We start from the raw sequence: 19,802 nt of genomic DNA, 5'->3' as shown, positions 1-19,802 counted from the left end.
GCTTGGGCTTTTGAAACTTCAAAGCCCACCCACCAGCAACACACTTCCTCCAACAAGCCAGACCTCCCAATCCTTCTCAAACAGTTCCACCAACTCGGGACCAAGAGTTTTAATTTATGAGCCTTTAGGGAACATTCTCAGTCAACCCACCACAAGCTCATTTGTTAGCTTTGTCCACTTTATTAAGAAGATTTGTTTTCTTTATACATACCCATTTTGTCATTGTTTAATATAACATGTATTCTCAAATGTAAACACACTTTTATAAAGCAAAAAAACGCATGAATTTATAATTTAGACAGAGATTTTGATACATTGTTTCCAACTACATTGCTATGAAATTATATGTTGTGTGCATCTAGAACAACAGTTCTCAACCATGGATCTCGAACCCCTTTGATGGTCACATGTCATATATCCTGAATATCAGATATTTACATTATGACGCATAACAACAGCAAAATTATAATTATGAAGTAGCAACAAAATAATTTTATGGTTGGGGGTCACCACAACACGAGGAACTGTACTAATGGGCCTCAGCATTAGAAGGTTGAGAACCACTGCTCTAGAAGATCATATGTTGGAAAGCAGGGTAAAGCTGCAGTGGGGTGTGGTGTATGACCTGAATAGAGTCCCCCGAATACACCAGCACTCATGAAGATCTAGCTATAGATAAGTTTAGTCTATTCTTTCAGGTCCTATGTTATGTGTTATAATAGCTCTATCCATTCATCTTTGGGTCTTTTACAATAACCACCAGGGAAAGAATTAATGTAATTTTAGTATTATGTGAAAATTCTATTTTTAGTCAATATTGTTCTATGTCATCAGAAGTAGATTTAAATATTAGGTTGTCTTTCATTCATGTAGGTTAATGGATATGTTAATGAGCAATAAAATGGTGTGAAACATCTGAACACCCCAAATCTGAATGTACTCTGAAAAGGTAGTCAGAACATCTCATTATACTTGGAGAAATTATCTGAGTGTCTTTTCAAAGGCTTGTTTTTATCACTTACGGAGTTTAGTCTAAGACAAATAGTGTTTCTGACTGCTTTAGGTTGGCTTGATACAAATGGATTTTGGAGCCAGGCAGTGGTGGTGCATGCCTTTAATCCCATGCCTCTGGGAGGCAGAGGCAGGCGGATCTCTGAGTTCAAGGCCGTGATCTACAGAGTGAGTTCCTGGACCAACAGGACTACATAGAGAAACCCTGTCTCAAAAATACCAACCCACCAACCAACCAACCAAATAACCAAAAAACAAGGAAAAAAATGGATTTTGGTTTCTGTGAATCCAGCTGGTTTTTGGCCACTGGTCTGTTGTTTGGTAGGCAGAATTTCCCTCTGGGGCATGTCTAGTTTTAGAAGGTTGAGGGTTGTTTGGGAGTTAAACAGAAACTTCAGGGGCCACCACAAGGACACTTCTGTAGCCGGTCAGGTTCTGGAACATGTCACAGTCTACCTCCACAGTGAGCCTGTGGAGCCCCAGATGTGTTGGGGTGAACTGGAACTGAGTATGTAGGCTGCTTCCTGGCCACAGAGAACCCAATCTGAAATAAAGGTAGAGATGGGTGTTAATTCTCCTCCGGGTCATTGCTCCACTGGTCTCCATGGGTTGTCTTTCCTGGCTGGAAGATGTGGGGCATGAGGATTTAGAAATCTAAGTGCATTGCTGGGAAGCCAGAAGTGATCATAAAGGAGGGGAGACAGGAGCTTCTCTATACAGAGCAACTGCGTGACTCAAGACAGCACTAGGATTTTGTGGGAAGCCACATACGACATTACAAGATGGTGCTGGCTACAGCTGGCCACCACCCATGAATATGGGTAAACAACCAATGTGCGCATGTGCAAAGAGTTTTTTGCTGAGTCACTGCCTGGCCTGGGGCATGTTAATGAGGAACTGAAAGCATAACCAATCAGGTGTAGATATGCCTCTCCTAGGCCTATATAAGCAGCTCCAGTTCTGGGGCTCCGGGATCTTTCGCCTACGCAGTCAATGCACTCCCAAATAAACATGTTGCAGAAGGATCCTGTTGTGGCGTCTTTCTTGCTGGCGAGTGGGTGTCTACAGGATTTGGTTTGGCCCTGTTCTTGGTAATAGTACTTACAGGCAGTGTGTTTGGCAAAGGCTATAGTTTTAAATGTCTTCCTGGTGAGCACAGTGGAGCCTGTAGGCATGATGAGGGAGTGCGAGTGTGTCAGAAGTTTATGGCTGACCTTCCTGGATTATGGTAGACCTTTCAGTAACTAAGGAAATGTTTGGAATTTTCTTTGAGGAACTTTGCTCCACAATTGGCCTGGAAGATCATAAAGTCTAGGTAAATGTTCATGGGTCCCTCTCTCATTCTATTGGTGAGAATGGCAAAATTTGATGATGCTGTACCCACTGGTACAATAAATTGGACCACCTTCTGGGAATCCCAGTGTTGCCTTGAAACTGTACCCAACCAAGAGTGAAGGAGGCAAAATGAAAGAGAATGCTTGCAACATCTAATACCACTAAGGGGCCTAAAATACACAGGAACTCCTAGAAGTCAACAAGAGTGACGGCAGCAAGGACGGAAGAAAAGCAGCCAAGAAGATGGAAAAGGGTGGGTCGGGGATTGGGGGGGGTATGGGGGACTTTTGGGATAGCATTGGAAATGTAAATGAGGAAAATATCTAATAAAAAATATTTTTAAAAAAATGTCTTAAGAGGGAGCTGGAGCTGGGCATGGTGGCACACCTTTAATCCCAGCACTCGGGAGGCAGGCAGATTTCTGAGTTCGAGGTCAGCCTGGTCTACAAAGTGAGTGCCAGGACAGCCAGGGCTACACAGAGAAACCCTGTCTCGAAAAACCAAAAAAAAAAAAAAGAGGGAGCTGGAGAGATGGCTCAGTGGTTAAGAGCACTGACTGACTGCTCTTCCAGAGGTCCTGGGTTTAATTCCCAGGAACCACATGGTGCCTCACAACCATCTGTAATGGGATTTGATATCCTCTTCTGGTGTGTCTGAAGACAGCTGCAGTTTATTTCCATACATTAAATAAATCTGAAAACAAAAAAAAACAAAACAAAAAAGATGGAAAAGGAAAGCTAGCCTAAAGAATGGCAAATTGGAACAGTAAGACATGGCTTTCTGCTAGACATTTTTTCCCCGACTGGAAAAAAAGAGAATAGTTGGATGTTTGCCAGAGAGGTGGGGAGAGAAACTGTATCTCAGTGCAGGAGGGATCCTACTACTAAATCTGGTAAGATCTGGACAAACCAGTTCATAGCCTGTGACCCAGAAATTCCACTCCTTGCAGATAAAATCCCTGGCATCACCAAAGTTTCAAACGAGCTTAGAAGGGGCAGCACAAGGCTGTTGGCTGTGAAACTCTGTGGCATCCGAGTGAGAGGTATGCGATGCCCAGCATAACTGAGCAGTAGGAGGCACACAATGGAGTATTATGGGGCCTAAGAAATGGACTTCACATATACATGAAAAGAAAAAGACCAAAAAAACCCTAAGCAGCTGTTTAAGTTAATGAAGCAACAATACACATGGTACATTGCTAAAGAGCCACACGTGGACATGGAGGGTGGTGAAGAGATTAGAAAGGAAAGGAATTTAACTAGAATTGTATCTCATGGTCGTGAATAGAAGAGCTTCCTTGTTAGACCGAGAGCCAGCATGGCTTATCTGTGTGTTCTCTGGTACCAGTTCTACCTCCCTTCTTCACCGCAATACCTAGGCTCTTCTTGGATGATCAGGACAGGTGCGGTGGGGGTTATGTGGGGTCCTCATTGTCTCCCTTATCCTCTCCTCCTGTTGACTTGGTGGTCCAGAACAAGATAGGCCATTTGGTGGCTTTAATTCAACTTCTGACGATACCTCCACTTTATCTCCAGCGATGTGGCGAAAGATGGATTACGGTTTTTTAAGTCAGTGAGTCCAAACCAGTTGAGATCTTTCAGTGGGATAAGAAGTTTACAGTCTTACCCTGGTGGTGGTGGTGCATACCTTTAATCTCAGCAAGATCTCTGTGAGTTCAAGGCCAGCCTGGTCTACAGAGTGAATTCCAGGACAGCCAGGGCTACACAGAGAAACCCTGACTCAAAAAATCAAAAACAGAAGAAGAGGAAGAAGCGTTTTACAGTCTCTTACCCATATCTCTTCTCTCTGTGAATGAGTCCCCTTCCAAAGATGGAGATGATGCAGTTCTGCATGGGGGCCTCTAAGGAGTTGTGCATTCTAACTGAGACAGTGAGGGACCGATACTGTGCTGCTCTCTTTGGCATCTGTAGGGAGAGGCAACACATAGAGAACTACTGATAGACTCTGGGGAAGGGACAGTCATTGATTTCAAGTGTCTACTCACCCTAAGAGACACACGTTCTCTAACAAGGCCACGCCTCCTAATCTTTCCTCAAACTCTTCCACAGTGACAGCCCTGAACCATAGCAGCTAAGAGTAACCGAGTGAAGAAGGAGTACCTACCTCGATGATAAGATCCGGTTTACCAATGGCCATATTTTCCTGGGCAAAGCAGCTGAGGCTGGTGTGGGAGTACCTTGCCATTGCCGTGACTCGGAGAAAGCTGTTCTCGGGTGGGGTTTGCTCAAAACAGGAGAAGGACAGGTTGGTGGATAGTCTCATCACTGCAACATTCAATAGGCAAGTCAGTACAAAGCACGGAGTGCATGCATGCCGGAATCAAAACGTAGCTCCACCAATGACAAGGGACTCAGGGTCTCACAGAAGACAGAAAGATGCTGCATTCCCTACGGCTACTCTGTGCTTTTCCAGGACCCCTGCCCCGTTACTACCTCTACCAAAACTCTTAGCAGACTGACTCACTGGGGATGTAGAAAAGCGCCTGTGAGCTACATCAGCCCATAAAAATGGTAGGATGACTTGTGTTACACGACCCTCTTCAAAGTAGTGCTTATCTCAAAACTTGCTACATAGCAGTTGCTGAACACAGTCCTGCCCCTTCTCCCATTCTCCTTCCTTTGTCACAGAAAGTGTTAGCTATCAACTGGGACTCTCTCAAGCTCTGGTGCCCATTCTCAACCTGCAGACATAGACATTTCCCCTGCTGTTACCTTTCCCCAGGGGATGTGCTGTCCCCTTGTCCTCATAGAGTCCTATGCCTTTTAAAATACATGCCCCATTCTCACCCACTGCTGTGTAGCCTCAGCCAACTTGTTTAACTTCTCTGTGTCTTGGTTTCCTCTGAGGGCGAATGGAACTAAGAATGGTACCCACCTCATCAAGTTGTGAGAAAAACGAGGTAAAGCATATACTGCCCTCACCACCATTTCTAGCAAATGTTAAGTACTCAGTAAATGTGAGTTATAATCATTCCAGTCGGCTATTTGCCCAGAGGCTATGCTGTCATATATAACCCACCTCTCCCAAAGCTTCAGTTTTTACTTTGATTATTTACAGCATATAAACAGAGTCGCCTTCAAAATAAGCCAAAGAATCATATGACCCCATCTCTATCCACTTAGCCTTTTCTTTTTCCCATCATGCTTTAGGAAGAACTCCACTTCCTGAGTTGAATTCCTTTAAACCCCAGGGATCCAGCCTGGGCCACTTTCCTAGTCTGTGCTCCTTGGCCAGGACATCTCAGGAACTCTCTGCCAACCTTGTTGTGTGTTCCTGTCCCCTTAGACTCCTTTGTCTCCCTCATGTTTGTTCTTTCCCTAAATCCACAAAGCTGGTGTGGCTAAGGCTCTCTCCTTGCCGTCTCATCTTCTTACATCTGGCCCTCCAGCACTGTAAGTGCTCTGTGCCCTGACTCTTAGTCATTCCCTCTGTGCCGCAAATTCTATGCCTGCTCTCCCACATGGACTGGACCTTGAACTCTGTGTTTAAGTTCTCAGCTGCCTGCTGGCTGTCAGAATACTTGGCTGTCTCATGGGCTTTTAAAAAACCATGCTATAACGAAGTTCTTCTTCCTCCCAAAACTTGCATCCCCCTCTTCCAGTGGCTCATGTAAACCATAGACAGACATTCACATTCACAAATCCAAATTCTCTCACCTCTGGGTTATGTCTTATTTCTGAGTGCTATCAGGCTAGCCTGGCTTTTGTCTCTGGATTTCAACTGTTACTAGTTTTAACCTACTGGTTCTCTATGGCTGCATGTAAGAATCCTTTATAATGCAGTCCCAATCTCACGCCACACCCCAAGCCAGTTAGATCAGATACTGGCAATGAGGCTCAGCATTAGGACTGCAAAGTCTCCCGGGTGCTTCTGTGCACAGCCAAGGTTAAGAACGCTGCTCTGACAGGACCTCCTCCATTTCATTTTGTCAAAAGGTTTTTCTTTTAAACATGGGCTTCTGATAACATTGACACACTAATGCAAACTTTTTACTAGCCCACTGTTACCCAGACAACAAAACTCAGCCTCCTGAGCATGACGTACAAGACTGTCTAGCTCTCATGCTAATTCACGCTGTGCCTGGGAAAGGCCCAGTGATGGGAAGAACAGAGACCTCATTTGCTGCAGTCCCGTGGATGAGCTCCATCCTTGTTCCTGAAGCTCACCCATGCAGTGAGATTTCGTCAAGAGTTCTGCAAATTCTGATGTTTGTGTCTACTACGGACTTTTGGACACAGGAGTATAGCCCAGGCATAGAGTTTCCCCAGGTGACTCCAGTGTATGACCAAGTTTAAGCAGGATTGATGGACTTCAGGGAATCTTAACCCTAAAATACATAGACTTTCTGAAGAATACCTGTGTGTGATTTCATCTCTGACTAATTAAACAAGCATCTAAAAGAGAGAAGGGACCCTTGTGCATCTTCCCTCTGTCTGGAATGCTTGGTACATTTTTCTAGCTGGCCCTTTTTCATTCTTCAAAACAGCCTTTTGTGGATCATCTGGGTGCAGACTGCCCAGCCTGGATGAGGGGCTTCCTGTCCTGCACTGTCGGTCTCCCCAAATGCTTTCTTACTACAGGGTGGGCTGTGTACTTATCTGATTGCAGTTGGGATTGTGGTCCTCTCAGTGTGTCAGAATGAATGTATAGGTGTTGAGTGACTGTATATGTGAATGTATATGTGTTGAATAGGAGTGAGCACCAAGGGGCTAAAAGCTGTCTCTAGGGACTCGTGGGTGGAGCCCAAGAAAGAATCATGTGTGTACAGGATGTCTTCTGGGGCCAGAGAGAATTACCCTGGTTGGGTTTGAGCATGAAGAACTGCTTCTTCCTCCAGAGATCAGCAGCGAGGACTCCATTGTAGTACAAAGCCTGGGCCCCAATCACCAGGTGCACCTTCTTCTCCTCGTCTGTGGGGTTAATCAAGGTCACTGAGAGCTGACCATCTCCACTTGGAGAGATGGAGCTAGATGCTTCGAAGAACATGTGTAGAGGATCCCGGGGCTCACAACTGGGAGGACACATGCCAGTGTCTTTCCCAAGCTTCAGTCTTTCTTTTTGGACTCTCTCCAGTACCTCCTTTTCTTGAAGAGATCCTGCAGAATAAAAGGGAATAGAGAGCACCCAGTAGGTACAGATTCTTCTGATAAAAGGGCAGGGTTAAAATGTATTTACCACTTTTGCTTAGATACCAGAATCCTAAAAAGCTTTGCAAATGCCTCAGGCTTTGAATTTGCCTTTTGCACAAGGAAAATACATTTTGTGACAGGTCAGTGCTGTCACTGGAGATATTTTTGCAAGAAGTTGACTCTCCGTGTGCGAAGGAACTTGGGAGTCATGGAGTATTCTTGAGTGGGGGAGATAACAAGGACATTCATTCGTGTCTTAGAACGTTCATCCTCGAAAGTGGAATGGGAAAGGGAACTGTGATGGAGACCAGAGCCAGGGAGTGGCCATCTTATGGGCAAGAGGTAAGGCAGCTGCAGGGTTACCTAGGTTGTGAGAAAGAACGCAGAAGACAGAGGCGAGCAGGGACAAGGTGCTGGGAAGGGGAGACTCAGGTTCAAGCATCCGGGTTTGAAGTGATAGATAAAAATGCTAATAGAGAGAAACAGTTGGTGATCTTGGAAGAGAGAGAGAGAGAGAGAGAGAGAGAGAGAGAGAGAGAGAGACTCCCTCAGTCCTGAAAGTCTTCTTGAACAAGGCTCGGTATTTAGTGCTTTGTTTCATAATAACAGTTCTCTGCTGGAGGCAATTTTGGCCCCCTAGAGGACATTTGGAAAAACATGAAGACATTTTTGGTCATCAGGACTGGCAGGAGTTGGGGACTGACATCTCATGAACAGAAGCCAAGAGAGCCCCGCAGTGCACTCTGCAGCCCAGCCTCCGACAGTACAGAAGGGTCTGATCCAAACCAGCAGTCATGCCAGCCAGGCTTGAGAAACCTACTGTTATTTGATGGGGAAAAGACTGGGGCTCTTCTGGCCTTCATGTACACCCCAATTCCCTTCCTCCCATTTGCTATCTCAAGTGGACAGGCCAGTTCCCATGGCCGCTCAGTACCTGTAGGATACTTGTAGTTCTGAGTGATGTCTTCGCAGCGGTCACTGCCTACCACCTTGGTGCTGATGCAGTTGCCCACATCTTTTCTGTTGGAGTTGGTCAACTCCAACTTCCCATCCTCACAGCACTTCCAGACCACACACGAGGCATTTACTGCAGCAAAGAGCTCTGGTACTGCGGGGTCCAGCTGCAGCTCCCCCTCCTTGACTGCTCTGACTGGGACCAGACTGCAGGATCCCAGGACTGAGGGGGAGAAAGGGCAGATGAGCAAAGGAGTCCCTCTTAGACCTCTGCTCTGGCTAGGGCTTATAGTGCAGACCTCGTCCTGTAATCATTTTTCCTTCTCCAGGATAAAGGTCGGAGGTAGGAAGGAGACAGGATTTCTGAGAAAGTTATCAGAAATGAAACTCACAATGATGCAGTGAAAACACTTTTAGGTCCTGGCCTATACCAGAAACTGGACAGGAAGGACCTCAGAGGAACACGATTAGTGCCCAGTTTAAATACTAATACGCTAGGGACAGGCCACCTTAATTGCTTCCGGTGTGCCAGGCCCCTGACAGTTCTGTTCCAGGACAAGGAGCCACCATTCTTCAGCTGCTTGGAGCTTCCCTCTGTAGGTTTGCGCTTACTATTGAGGCTCCTTTCACCCACACACAGATAACTCCCCTCCCCACCCCTCCAGCCACGTTAAGATCCTTTGGCCTTCATTGAGATGGTATTTCCTTGCCCATGGCTTTAAGTGGGTCTAGTGTTCATACAGTCTCACATGATAGCTGACATCTCTCCCCCCTGAGCCTGCTGGCACCATCTGGTCACTGTTACTTCTGCTTCTCCTGTTTTAGAGGGTAAAGACCCTCTCTGGACCACACACTGCTCCTAGATCCTTTGCAAGGGACCCTTTCAGCTCTTGCAGCCCTGGTTGGCCCTGGGCCCACCCTTAGGCTTTACCTCCATCTCCATTAGGAGCCCTTGGGTGCAGAATCTGCCATCCACCATAACCCTGGGACAAATCAGGTCTGTTCATCCAGCATTCTACAGAAGTTTGGAAGACCCTAGAAGTAGCAAAGGCAAAACTTCAAGTGGGGAAAAAAAGAATATGGAAGAAAAAGAGTCTAGGAATGTGGTTTTAGGGAGCTGTTGCCATGGGGATGGAGGACACTGGGCAAAATGAGCAATGACTCTCCTGGAGTGAAAACACCCCACCACTGACCACTGCCACCTCTTATAAGGGTCCTGAAAGCCTACTCTTAGCGCAGGGCTCTCCAACTGTGGAGGTTCACATGGAACTTGGCACTTTCTGGTCTAAAACTCTAATTCCTTTAGGCTTCTCACCAGATACGGCCCCTCTGTCCTTCTCCATTCTGGAGTCCCTCCTCACTGTAGTACTCATCCACCAGCAGGCTCCCAACTGTACCTTGGGCTGAATCAAATGTGGTAACGACTCGAGCTGGGATGCCCAGGCACCGTAGCACTGTGAGGAAGAGGCATGGGATATCAGAGGGGGCAGAAAAGCAGGATGAGTCTTAAATGACAGGTGACATTGTAGAAAGAGGAGGATTCTGCACTTAATAGACGAAGGCTGGTAAATGATACACAAATCACACAGCACAAGAATAGAGATCAAGAGGGGAGGTTTAGAAACACCGAGGCTTGCTCTGCAAGGGGAACAAGTTTGAGATCAGAGTTTGTAAATGAGCTCAGATTTGCAGAGGGGTGAGAATAGCAGCAGCTGGTGGGGAAATCAGTGAGGGGAAGGCTGTGGAGAGGAGGCTGTGCCAGCTTTAAGAGATGTCCCTCACACATGGAAGGCCAAGGGACAACTTAAGACGCAGACTAGACACTGCAGCCGCCCAGAGAGTGACCTGTGTATTGCCTGTCCTGTACCTGTGCAAACAACAGCAGCAAACACCCACGCCTGGGTCTCATACACGGCTCGTCCTTGGCCATTGAGCCACTGCCTTAGGATGGGCACGCTGCCCCGTCGTTTGTACAACAAGGCACCTTCCTGGGCAGCCTGGGTCTGTGAAATAGGCAGGACACTCTTCTTCTTGAGGGCATGCAACTGTTGGGGCAGATATGGTTGTCAGTGAGAGTCCTGTGGCTGGGCAGCTTGCAGGGGCCAGCAAGGAATGCTTATTGCAGCTAGACAAGCGTGTGACTCAATCTCCGGAGCTTTGTTCAACCAGCATGCTCCAGGTTCCAGCTTTTATTCTAACTGCTTTATAACCTCAGCATCAGACCCAGGGCTCCTCACCTAAAGCATCTTCCAGCCCCAGCCATAGGGAGGAGAAAGAGAGTTGGTTCTACTGTCCTCAGCTCCCATCCTGACTCCTTCAGTGTTGTTTGTCCTGGGTCCTAGAGGCCACTTATTTTAAACCTCTTCCTTCTTACAGAATAGCCTTGATCCCACACCCTGCCTTTTAGAGAGGGAAGGAGTGCTATGAAAGGAAATAGGGACTGTATTACTTCTCTGAAAGGATTTTGTGGACATGGTATGCTGGCTAGTTTTATGTTAACTTGACATACGGTAGAGCCATCTGAGAGAAGGGAACCCCATTGGTGAAAATGACTCCTGTAAGGCATGTTCTAAATCACTGACTGATTGATAGGGGAGGGCCAGCCTATTGTGGGTGGAGCCATCTCTGAGTTGTTGGTTCTGGGTTCTTTAAAAGAGCAGACTGACCAAGCCATGAGGAGCAAGCCACTAAGTAGTACCCTTCCATGGCCTCTGCATCTGCTCCTGCCTCCAGGTTCCTTCCCTCTTGAGTTTCTGCCTTAGTTGCCTTCAATGGACGGTGACTCTGGATTTGTAAGTTAAATAAACTGTTTCCTCCCCAACTTGTTTTTGGTCATAATAATTTCATAACAGTAATATTAACCCAAACTAAGACACATGGAAAACACAAGCTATCTTTAAGGTTTGCATATTCTTAGGAACATTTAGAAATAAAACAAGACCGTTGGATTACCATAGCAAGCACTGAGAAGGAGAGGGCACATCTCCCCTCCTAGGGATTTAAGCCTGCAGGTCAGGGCTGGGAGGATGATAGCGCTGAGGAAAGCCAGGTCAGTTTCTTCTCTCCCTGGCTTTTGTCTGAGAGGAACCCTGCTCCCTTTTTCTTGCCTTTCCCTTCTCTCCCATCAGGCTGTGCTCTGGAGACCTTCTCCCGCACCCCAGGAAAGGGGACCTATTTGTGCTCTGAGGGCTTCCAGAGCCATGAAGGTGGACCCCTCAGACGAGTGCTCACGTCCCATCTCCTCTCCCTCTGCTTCCCCAGCCTGGTGCTCACCACGGCGCCCACCACTCGGGCCAAGTGTGCAGGCTGGTTCCAGTCTTTCACTTGCTTGTCCACACTCAGTAACTTGAGGCTGAGGTCCATGACATCTTTCTCAAACTGTAAGGACAACGCAGGATAAGATGAAGAAGGGTTTCCGGGCCAGGCAGCATCTCACAGAATTTGTTATCTTGTCCCTCTCTTAAGCCTGTGTCTTATATCTTCCTCACCTGCCTCAATACCCACCATGGGTGTTCTGACTCTTCTCTCTTCTTACCACACCACCTGGCCATGTACCCAATACCCACTACTTTGTTCTGTGGGCTGATTTTTCTGATAGGCTGTGATCTCATGAAAATTGGTATTGGGCTAGCTATTTGTTCGTTTGTTTGTTTGTTTGTTTATTGAGACAGGATCTTACTGTGTAGACCAGGATGGCTTTGAACTCGCAGAGATCTGCCTGCCAATGCCTCCCAAATGCTTGGATTTAAGGCATGTGCCACTATCAGTGCCATGTCGTTTCAATTCATTTACTTTCATTCATTCCTACTTAGTGAATATCTAATGTTCCTACAGGCACTAAGGCAGGTATGGAAGGCTGCAGATAGCTCCCACTCTGCAGGAGTCCCTAGTTGGGATCTGTATAGCCTTTCAGATAACACACCATAACAACATAGCTCAGACTCTAGGCGTTTATCCTAGATGGCACAATGGAACAACGCCTCCATCTTTAGGCATTAGGAGAATTTTTCCAGAAGGTAGTAAGACTGGAGAGGTAGTTTTCCAAGGGGAAAGAGAAGGAAGCTAGTCCAAGCAGCAGCTGTGGAGAGTATAGTAATGTGGTCCAAAAGGAACAGAGGCGCCTCAGGTTGACAAGGGCTCTTGAAACTGCTAGCTTTGGCCCGAGTATTGAAGGTTATGTGTGCCTCTTCTTTCCTAGAGGTCCCTGTTACCTGACCAAAGTCCCAGGGCTCTTCCTGAATGCAGTCAGCTGTGCCCAGGTAGATAAAGCCATTCTGGTTCAACACATATTCAGTGCGTTCAGCCTCGTTCTGCAGGAATACAGCATCATCTGTCAAGAAGCAGGAGAGGTTGAGGCCTGAGGATGCTGGGTCTGTCCTTTCCTACTGCCTCATTCGGTTCCCTTATCCAAGCATTAGGCAGAGCATCTCGAAGAGACTGCAGGTCAGAGAAAAACTTTGGCTTGTTAGTCCCAGATATCTTTGGCTTGTTTGGGACCAGGTCTCTGCAGCACTGTGTAAGGTAGGCCAGTTGACCCACAAACTTCTAGAGAGGCTCCTGTCTCTACTTCCCAATCTTCCTATAAGCACATTGCGTCCAGTTTTCCCTTGGATTTCAGGGATCTGACCTCAAGTCACCAGGCTTGCACAGCAATTACTTTTACCCACTGAGCCTTCCCCGACTCCTCAATATCTTTTAATGAAACCATTGTTCACTGAGGAAGCTGGAAACAGCATAGGGTTCAGCTTTTCTTGTCAGATTTTCTCTCTCAGCTTTGGTGGCCAGGCAGTCAGTGTGTGTGTGTGTGTGTGTGTGTGTGTTCATGTGTGCACGAGTTCAGGTACTATGGAGTGGCTCGACTAGTTTCTAGGAACATTAAAGGAAAAGAGTTTCTAGGCTACAGAAACACTAAACACTTAAAAGCGCCCAGGCATGTGGTATTATCTCTGCATCCTGTGTGCTGGGATTAAAGGAATGTGCTACCACACTCAGCCCATTGGAACCTCTCTCAGTCATCTCTCAGAGGAGCAGAGGCAATGGCTCCCACTGTCCAATCCCTCCATAGCAGGGCTTCCCTAGTTGGAGTCCTATAAATGGAGCAAGAAGGCAGGAATCCTAGCAGTGGAATCATGAGTGGATTCCTTCAGAACCCAGTGCTGCCCTCACACTGTCTTGTTGGGACTGTGTTTTGGCTGCCAGGGGCTAGCTTTGAGTGTAGACTCTGGGCCGGTCATCTGGGATGTACTAAAGCCTCAGCTTTGGAAGAGTGCCCCCAAGATCTTCCTGTCAGTATGTGGCAAAATGTGGGACCTCTCTCAGCAGAAGGATCCTGAATCTACAAATGAATAACACGGGGCAAAAGAGACCAGGATAGAGGAGTTCCCATCTATTGTGTAACTTGCTGAGACACAAAGGAAGGCCCTGGGCTGAGAGCAGGCAGGACTTACCTTAGGACGTCCTCAACCCTTTAGACAGTTCATCATGTTATGGTGACCCCCAACCATAAAATTATTTTTGTTGCTACTTCATAACTGTAATGTTGCTACTGTTAGGAACTGTAATGTAAATGTCTGTGGTTTTCAGAGGTCTTAGATGAACCTTGTAAAAGGGTCGTTTGACCCCTTAAGGCGTTGTGAACCACACACAGGCTGGGAACTAAATAAAGTAAGGGGTGGATACTGGAGGTCTCAATCTGGACAACTGAAGTTGTCCATTGGCTTCAGACATCATGGAGGAAAGAGCCTGGGGCTTGGCTCTAGTCATGGAACTGTAGGAACCTGGGGAAATTATTTTCTTTCCCATATTTCCTCTGGTGTCCCAGCCCTGCCTTATAAAGGGGGCCCTTCAGGCTGACAGTGAGATTATTGAAAGGATAAGGAAGTGTGTGTCTCGTGTCTTGAAGCTAGGAAAGCCAGGAGAGAGTTCCATTCTCCTAGTCAACCCCTAAGAATCTGCAGGATTAAGGTGGGTGTGACAGATTTTAAAGGGAAAGAGACTTGAATCTCAAAATAAGAAGGAAGGGACAATGTCCCATGGTAGCCTCATTTGGACAAACCACCTAGGTCCACTAGATGAAGCTCAGCTTTGACCAGAGCTGTACTTCATAGGAGGTCATCTGACCTCAGGGGAGCCACTTCTAGGCCAGCTCAATTACAGGACTTTAGACAGGTCAGTGTGGAGAGGACCCCACAGCCTGCCTTAATAACAGAATAAACGAGTGGAGAGTAACAAAGCCACAAGATAGGACTCCTTTACCATGAAGCTGATGAAGATAAGGACCCTCGTAACACAGACTCCTTTCACATTCTAGAGGAGTTGGGCAATTCAAAATTTTGTGTTCTTTTTCTTTAAAAATGTTTCCTTTCATTAGATAATCTATTGAAGCCTCAAAACCCAACTACATCCCAGAGAGAAACTGGGAGAGACAGGAAAGACATAGAGAAACCCCATCCCCTAGACCACCTCATTCCTGTATCTCTTCCTAGTGCTCGTCCTCACTGTGTGTGTGTGTGTGTGTGTGTGTGTGTGTGTGTGTGTCTGACTGTGTCTGTGTATCTGTGTGTCTATCTCAGTTTATGTACACATGGGTGCTCTGGTATATACCTGGGCATTCAGAGGCCAGAAGAGCAGGTCAGATCTCTTGAACCTGGCTTTAAAGGCATTTGTTGGAGACCTGGCTTGCTATTTATGATCTGGGATCCAAGCCTTTGTCTTCACTCTTGACTGCTGAGCTATCTATCTTTCCAGCTCCTCTTTTCTCTATTATTACAGTAAAGGGTAGATATATTTTTTTTTAGTTCCTCTCAAAGCATCCAAAATAGTCTGAAGCAGCACCAGAGTTTGTCAGTAAGATAAGTATATACTTGTAACATGAAGTCCCAGGGACACCAAGATGGAACCCTGAGCCTGAGAAGATACTTGCTGGAATTTAATGCTGGTGTTACCCACAGGGCTACCTGTTGGACCTGTATCCCAGCTCTGACTCCCTGCATCCCTGTGCATCTGAGACCAGCTTAGGTCCAAACTTACCTCTGTTCCATGGATTAAAGAGCAGTGTGAATTGACCCAAGGGGTATTGTTTCTTTCCTGAAACCTGAAGCAAGAGTGAGTAGTGGCCAATGACAGCATCCACGGGTGTGGTCACAGAGATGGTCCAGTGTTGGGCATCTCTTTCCTCCACTGCTGCACTCCACCCTTTTTGGTCCCCAAGAGAGGAAATCGGGAAGATGGCTTGGGTCTTATTGATCTTGGAAGGTTGCTCTCCTGAAATGCACAGTAATAAATTGGTCATTTGGACTTCCAGGTCACAGGTCAGAGGTATAAATCAAGGTCTTACAAAAATGGAGGAGGTGCCAACTAGTTTTGGAGGAGAAGAAAAGAGGACCTCCTATACAGAGAAACATGAGAGGATAATGGGTGAACACAGGCTCTGGGTGCTTATGGATCCATGTCTATGAAAGGGTCACAGTCTACAAAATGGGTATAATAATGGTACAACCATCCCTCTGACCCAGGAGTATTGGTTCCAGAACCACCTGCAACACCTAAATCCAAGGTTGTTTATATCTCTTTATATAAAATACCATGGCATTGTATTTTCTTGCATATTAATCTTCTCATTATGTATGAATCCTTATACAGTGTGACTGCTACATAAAGTCACTATGTTGTGTGTTTTAAGAATTGCTGATGAGAAGGTAAAGACTGTACTCGTTCAGTACAGGGACAATCTTTGCCCCTGTATGTTCCATCATGGTTGGCTGATTCTGAGGAAGCAGAACCCACAGAGCTGGAGAGCCTGTGAAGCAAGTAAATTAGATGTTGCTTATGAAGTGCTTAATACATTATACAGATTTCCGCAACGAGTGCAGACTAGATGCTGTGCATAGCCAGAGTCAAAGCCCACGCAGCCTTTTCTACACAGTGGCAGTCAAATAAATCAAAGCTCTTAACGGCGATGCAGCCGGGCACTCCAGAATCATAGTGAACAGCATTTCTTACACACATTATCTCCTTATTATTATTATTATTATTATTATTATTATTATTATTATCCCCTTAAGCAGGACAGCTTAAGGCTCAGCTACTGCTTGGACCATTTGTCCCTTGGTCTTCCGAGAGGATGCTTGGAAGAAATTCCCCCTCCAAATCCCCAAGTCCCCACAGTGGTCTAGGCCTGTCACACATACCCGTTTGTGCAATGAGAGCCACTTTCTTCAGGGCAGACAGAAATGTGTGGGTTGGAGCACGGAAGTTCAGGGTGATAGTGAAGGACTGTCCTCTCCTCAAAGTAAGGTCCTGGGAGCTGATGGCCTTGGTGTGATGCTCCTCGTTGTTTTCTGCTGCGTGGAAGTCACAGCTCTTGATGCTCAGAGCTGTTGTGGGACAAAGCGAAGTCATAGATATGAGGAAGGTGAATAAAAGTCACCTTCCAGGAGTGGGGTTCGAGTCCCAGGTTCCATTTCCTGTGCAGCTCATTCGAACTTCAGCTTTCCTCTCTTTAGATAACTATCCCTCTTTGAAGAGTTATACGAAATGAGGTTATACACATATATACTTCTGTTTCTGTGCTAGCATTTACTTTGCATTAGCATAATGACAAACATGTATTAAGACCCATTAAACATTAACATTTATTTCTGGCTCTAAATCCAAACAATGAATAAATCTTGAATCTTGCCCACTCCTCATAGCCCTCGTTTTTGAGACAGAGCCTCATGTACCCTGGACTGGTCTTCAACTTTCTGTGTACCTGATGTTGAACTTCTGATCTTCCTGAATCCCCCTTCAGGCACTGGGATCGAGCACAGGGCTGTGTCTACCAGGTGAGCAATCCACCCCCCGAGCTACAGGCTTAGTGCCACACTCAGGGTTTTGAGAGCACAATCAGATAATATTAGAACTGGTTTGAGGCCACTGAGTCAAATCCTCTTGTCATAAAGATGAGATGGGCAAGGCTGAATCAACTCACCTGAGATCATGTGTGAGTTTTGATCTAAAGACTCACCATCTCATGACATTTGAGAGGAGGTGGCTGAGTTGTGAGCCCACCTTCTCTGATGGTTGAGTTGGACTGGGTGGTGGAGGAGTGAGCTGTCAAATGATGTGAATCAGGTACACTGGGCCCATACAGTAACTACAGCATCATGGTGTGAGCTATTCTTCAGAATCCTTTGGACTCTTGTTCTATCTGAGGCTTCCCTCTTTTACCTGAAAGGTGCTTGGTCACCTTCTCATACCTAGAGGCATTGTCTCTAAAGTCCCTGCTGACTTCTCCAGGTAGAGCTTGGTCCCATTTTACAGGTATCACCCACTGCTCCCTGCCCCTCGATCTGCATTTACTTCATTTCTGCATTCTCTGCCCAGAACTATGCTGAACACAACTGATTTCTCAGTTGATGTTTGCTCCCTCAAAGACAGACCATGAACATACAATCAGCCCCAAGAAGAGTTTCTCAGATGCGCTCGGGGCTCAGGCTGTACTGTGCTGGCCCTCAAAGCGGAGGCGCCCAGAGTTTGTCTCAATCGGTTTGTCTTACTGCTTTGCCTGTCTCTGTCCACCGTGCTTGTGATAACCGGCTCCCACCATCCCTTCCCTCCTATTAAGCTTTGAGGATGCGAGCCTCACGATTTCAGGCGTCTTTAGTTTCTTTCTATTGCTGTGCTAAAACACCATGTCCAAAAGCAATTTGGGGAAGAAAGGGTTTATTTTATCTTATGTAGTCCATCATCTAGGAAAATTGGGGCAGGAACCCAGAGGCAGGAACTGAAGCAGAAGCCTCGAAGGAACAGAGGAATTCTACTTACTCAGCCTGCCTTCTTATATACTACCCAGGACCACTTGCCTAGGATGGGCACAACCCACAGTGGGCTGGGCCCTCACACATCAATCGACAATAGAGAAAATGAACCACAGGCTGGCCCACTGGCCAAGCCACAGGGGATTTTTTTTTTTTTCTCAATTGAGATTTTCTTTTCCAAAATGATTCTGGCCTGTGTTGAGTTGACATAAAAAGGAGCCAGCACCCCAGGTGTAACTCATTTGTAGCATAGCCTATAGAGTTGTAGCCATTTGCATTATGTTGATCCTGGGCTATGAGTACAAATGCATGATAATTATTCATAAGTGCAATTAAAATCGCCATGCAACTGCCTACCCCACACTCACACCACCACCATTTCTCTTCCCACCCCTCACATCTTACATACCCTACCGTCACCTCCATTACCAACTTATTTCCTTGAATAAAACGTGTCACGATGACAGCCCCAGCAGCCAAGAACTGGGTTAGCTTACCTTGCCCCATGGCTGCAGGCTACTCGAATCCACAGCCCAGGAAGTGCTGACCTCGCACTGTTGCCTCTGTGTTCTCTTTCCAAATCTATCTCCACACTGGCGAAGATGGTGGACTTCTGTTGATTTAAAGCCCCTGAAAAGCCAATTCCCCTCACTCCTCCTGTGAGCCTGCTGACAGGTTTCTCGGCTGCTGTTCCCTCCCTGCTGCTATCTCCTAGGCCAGCTGCTGGGAGTGACCCTTTCCTCTTTCATGATGTCACGTAGACAGGAGGCCTAGGCAGGCCTCTGTCTGTCAGGCTAGAGCGAGAAGACCTGCTAGCTGGAAAAAGGTCCCTCAAAGCCTGACTCTTCAGTGACCTCAGGAACCCTTCACAGATGTCTTCTGGACAACTCTAGATGCTGCTGTATAAACAGTGGGTCCATACCCAACTCTGAACCTCCTGCCTCAAGTAAATTATGAGCAGCTGCTTACCATATGTATGCCAGGAAACCGTCTGTTTGAACGAGATAAGGAAATAGAGACTGTTGATAAAGAAAATACAGAGGCCAGGGCCCAGGCTCTTTCACGATGACCTGCTCTGGGACAGCCAACCAGAGACAGTTTAGAATTGTTTGGGGCTTGGCTCTAGTCTTTCTGTTTCCTCCTTGCTTCTTAAGGATGAAGGCACAGGAGAGGGTCTCCTGTCTGGCCCTCCCAGACTTTCTGGCTCTTTGCCCGGGCTTGCCAGTGTGTGTCCAGGGGAACACTCCGGGCAGCTGGTATGTGAGGTGCCCGTGGAAGGACACAGAACAGGCCACATGAGTGAGGACTGTTTCCTGTGGACAGGGAAGCTCGGGTGACTTGCTTTGCTGTTCACCCTTTAAAAACTTTTAACTATAACCTCCTTGAAGAATAATGACAGAAAGAGAGGAAGGAAGGAAGGAAGGAAGGAAGGAAGGAAGGAAGGAAGGAAGGAAGGAAGGAAGGAAGCACTACTGCCTCCAACCCCCCAAATAAGACATTTTCCCTAAGAACTGAAGAATCGGATTTTTCATTATTTGATTTTTTTTTTTAA

General features: G+C 46.6%; 1 protein-coding gene across 1 annotated transcript; it reads right to left on the bottom strand.

Moving 5' to 3' along the window:
- Positions 1-1,392: 1,392 nt before the first annotated feature.
- Epb42 (erythrocyte membrane protein band 4.2) lies at positions 1,393-18,757 on the bottom strand. Its single transcript, XM_021155497.2, has 13 exons — positions 18,748-18,757; positions 16,640-16,825; positions 15,480-15,713; positions 12,662-12,780; positions 11,724-11,828; positions 10,318-10,495; positions 9,766-9,904; positions 9,382-9,485; positions 8,431-8,673; positions 7,164-7,463; positions 4,471-4,631; positions 4,138-4,271; positions 1,393-1,555 (listed from the first exon to the last, which is right to left on the bottom strand). The coding sequence occupies exons 1-13, from the start codon at positions 18,755-18,757 to the stop codon at positions 1,393-1,395; spliced, it is 2,076 nt and encodes a 691-aa protein (XP_021011156.1).
- Positions 18,758-19,802: the final 1,045 nt, after the last annotated feature.

The sequence above is a fragment of the Mus caroli genome, unplaced genomic scaffold (assembly GCF_978045245.1).
Source record: "Mus caroli unplaced genomic scaffold, Mus_caroli_1 scaffold_2, whole genome shotgun sequence".
Lineage (NCBI taxonomy): Eukaryota > Metazoa > Chordata > Mammalia > Rodentia > Muridae > Mus > Mus caroli.
This window is presented reverse-complemented; position numbering and strand designations above follow the sequence as displayed.

Excerpts from the sequence above, each read along its gene's own strand:
- Epb42 (XM_021155497.2), bottom strand. Across the intron at positions 9,486-9,765 it reads GGACAGAGGGGCCGTATCTG|GGTCTTCCAAACTTCTGTAG; the intron begins GTGAGAAGCCTA and ends TGCTACTTCTAG. Across the intron at positions 8,674-9,381 it reads GGCTCCTAATGGAGATGGAG|TCCTGGGATCCTGCAGTCTG; the intron begins GTAAAGCCTAAG and ends TCTCCCCCTCAG.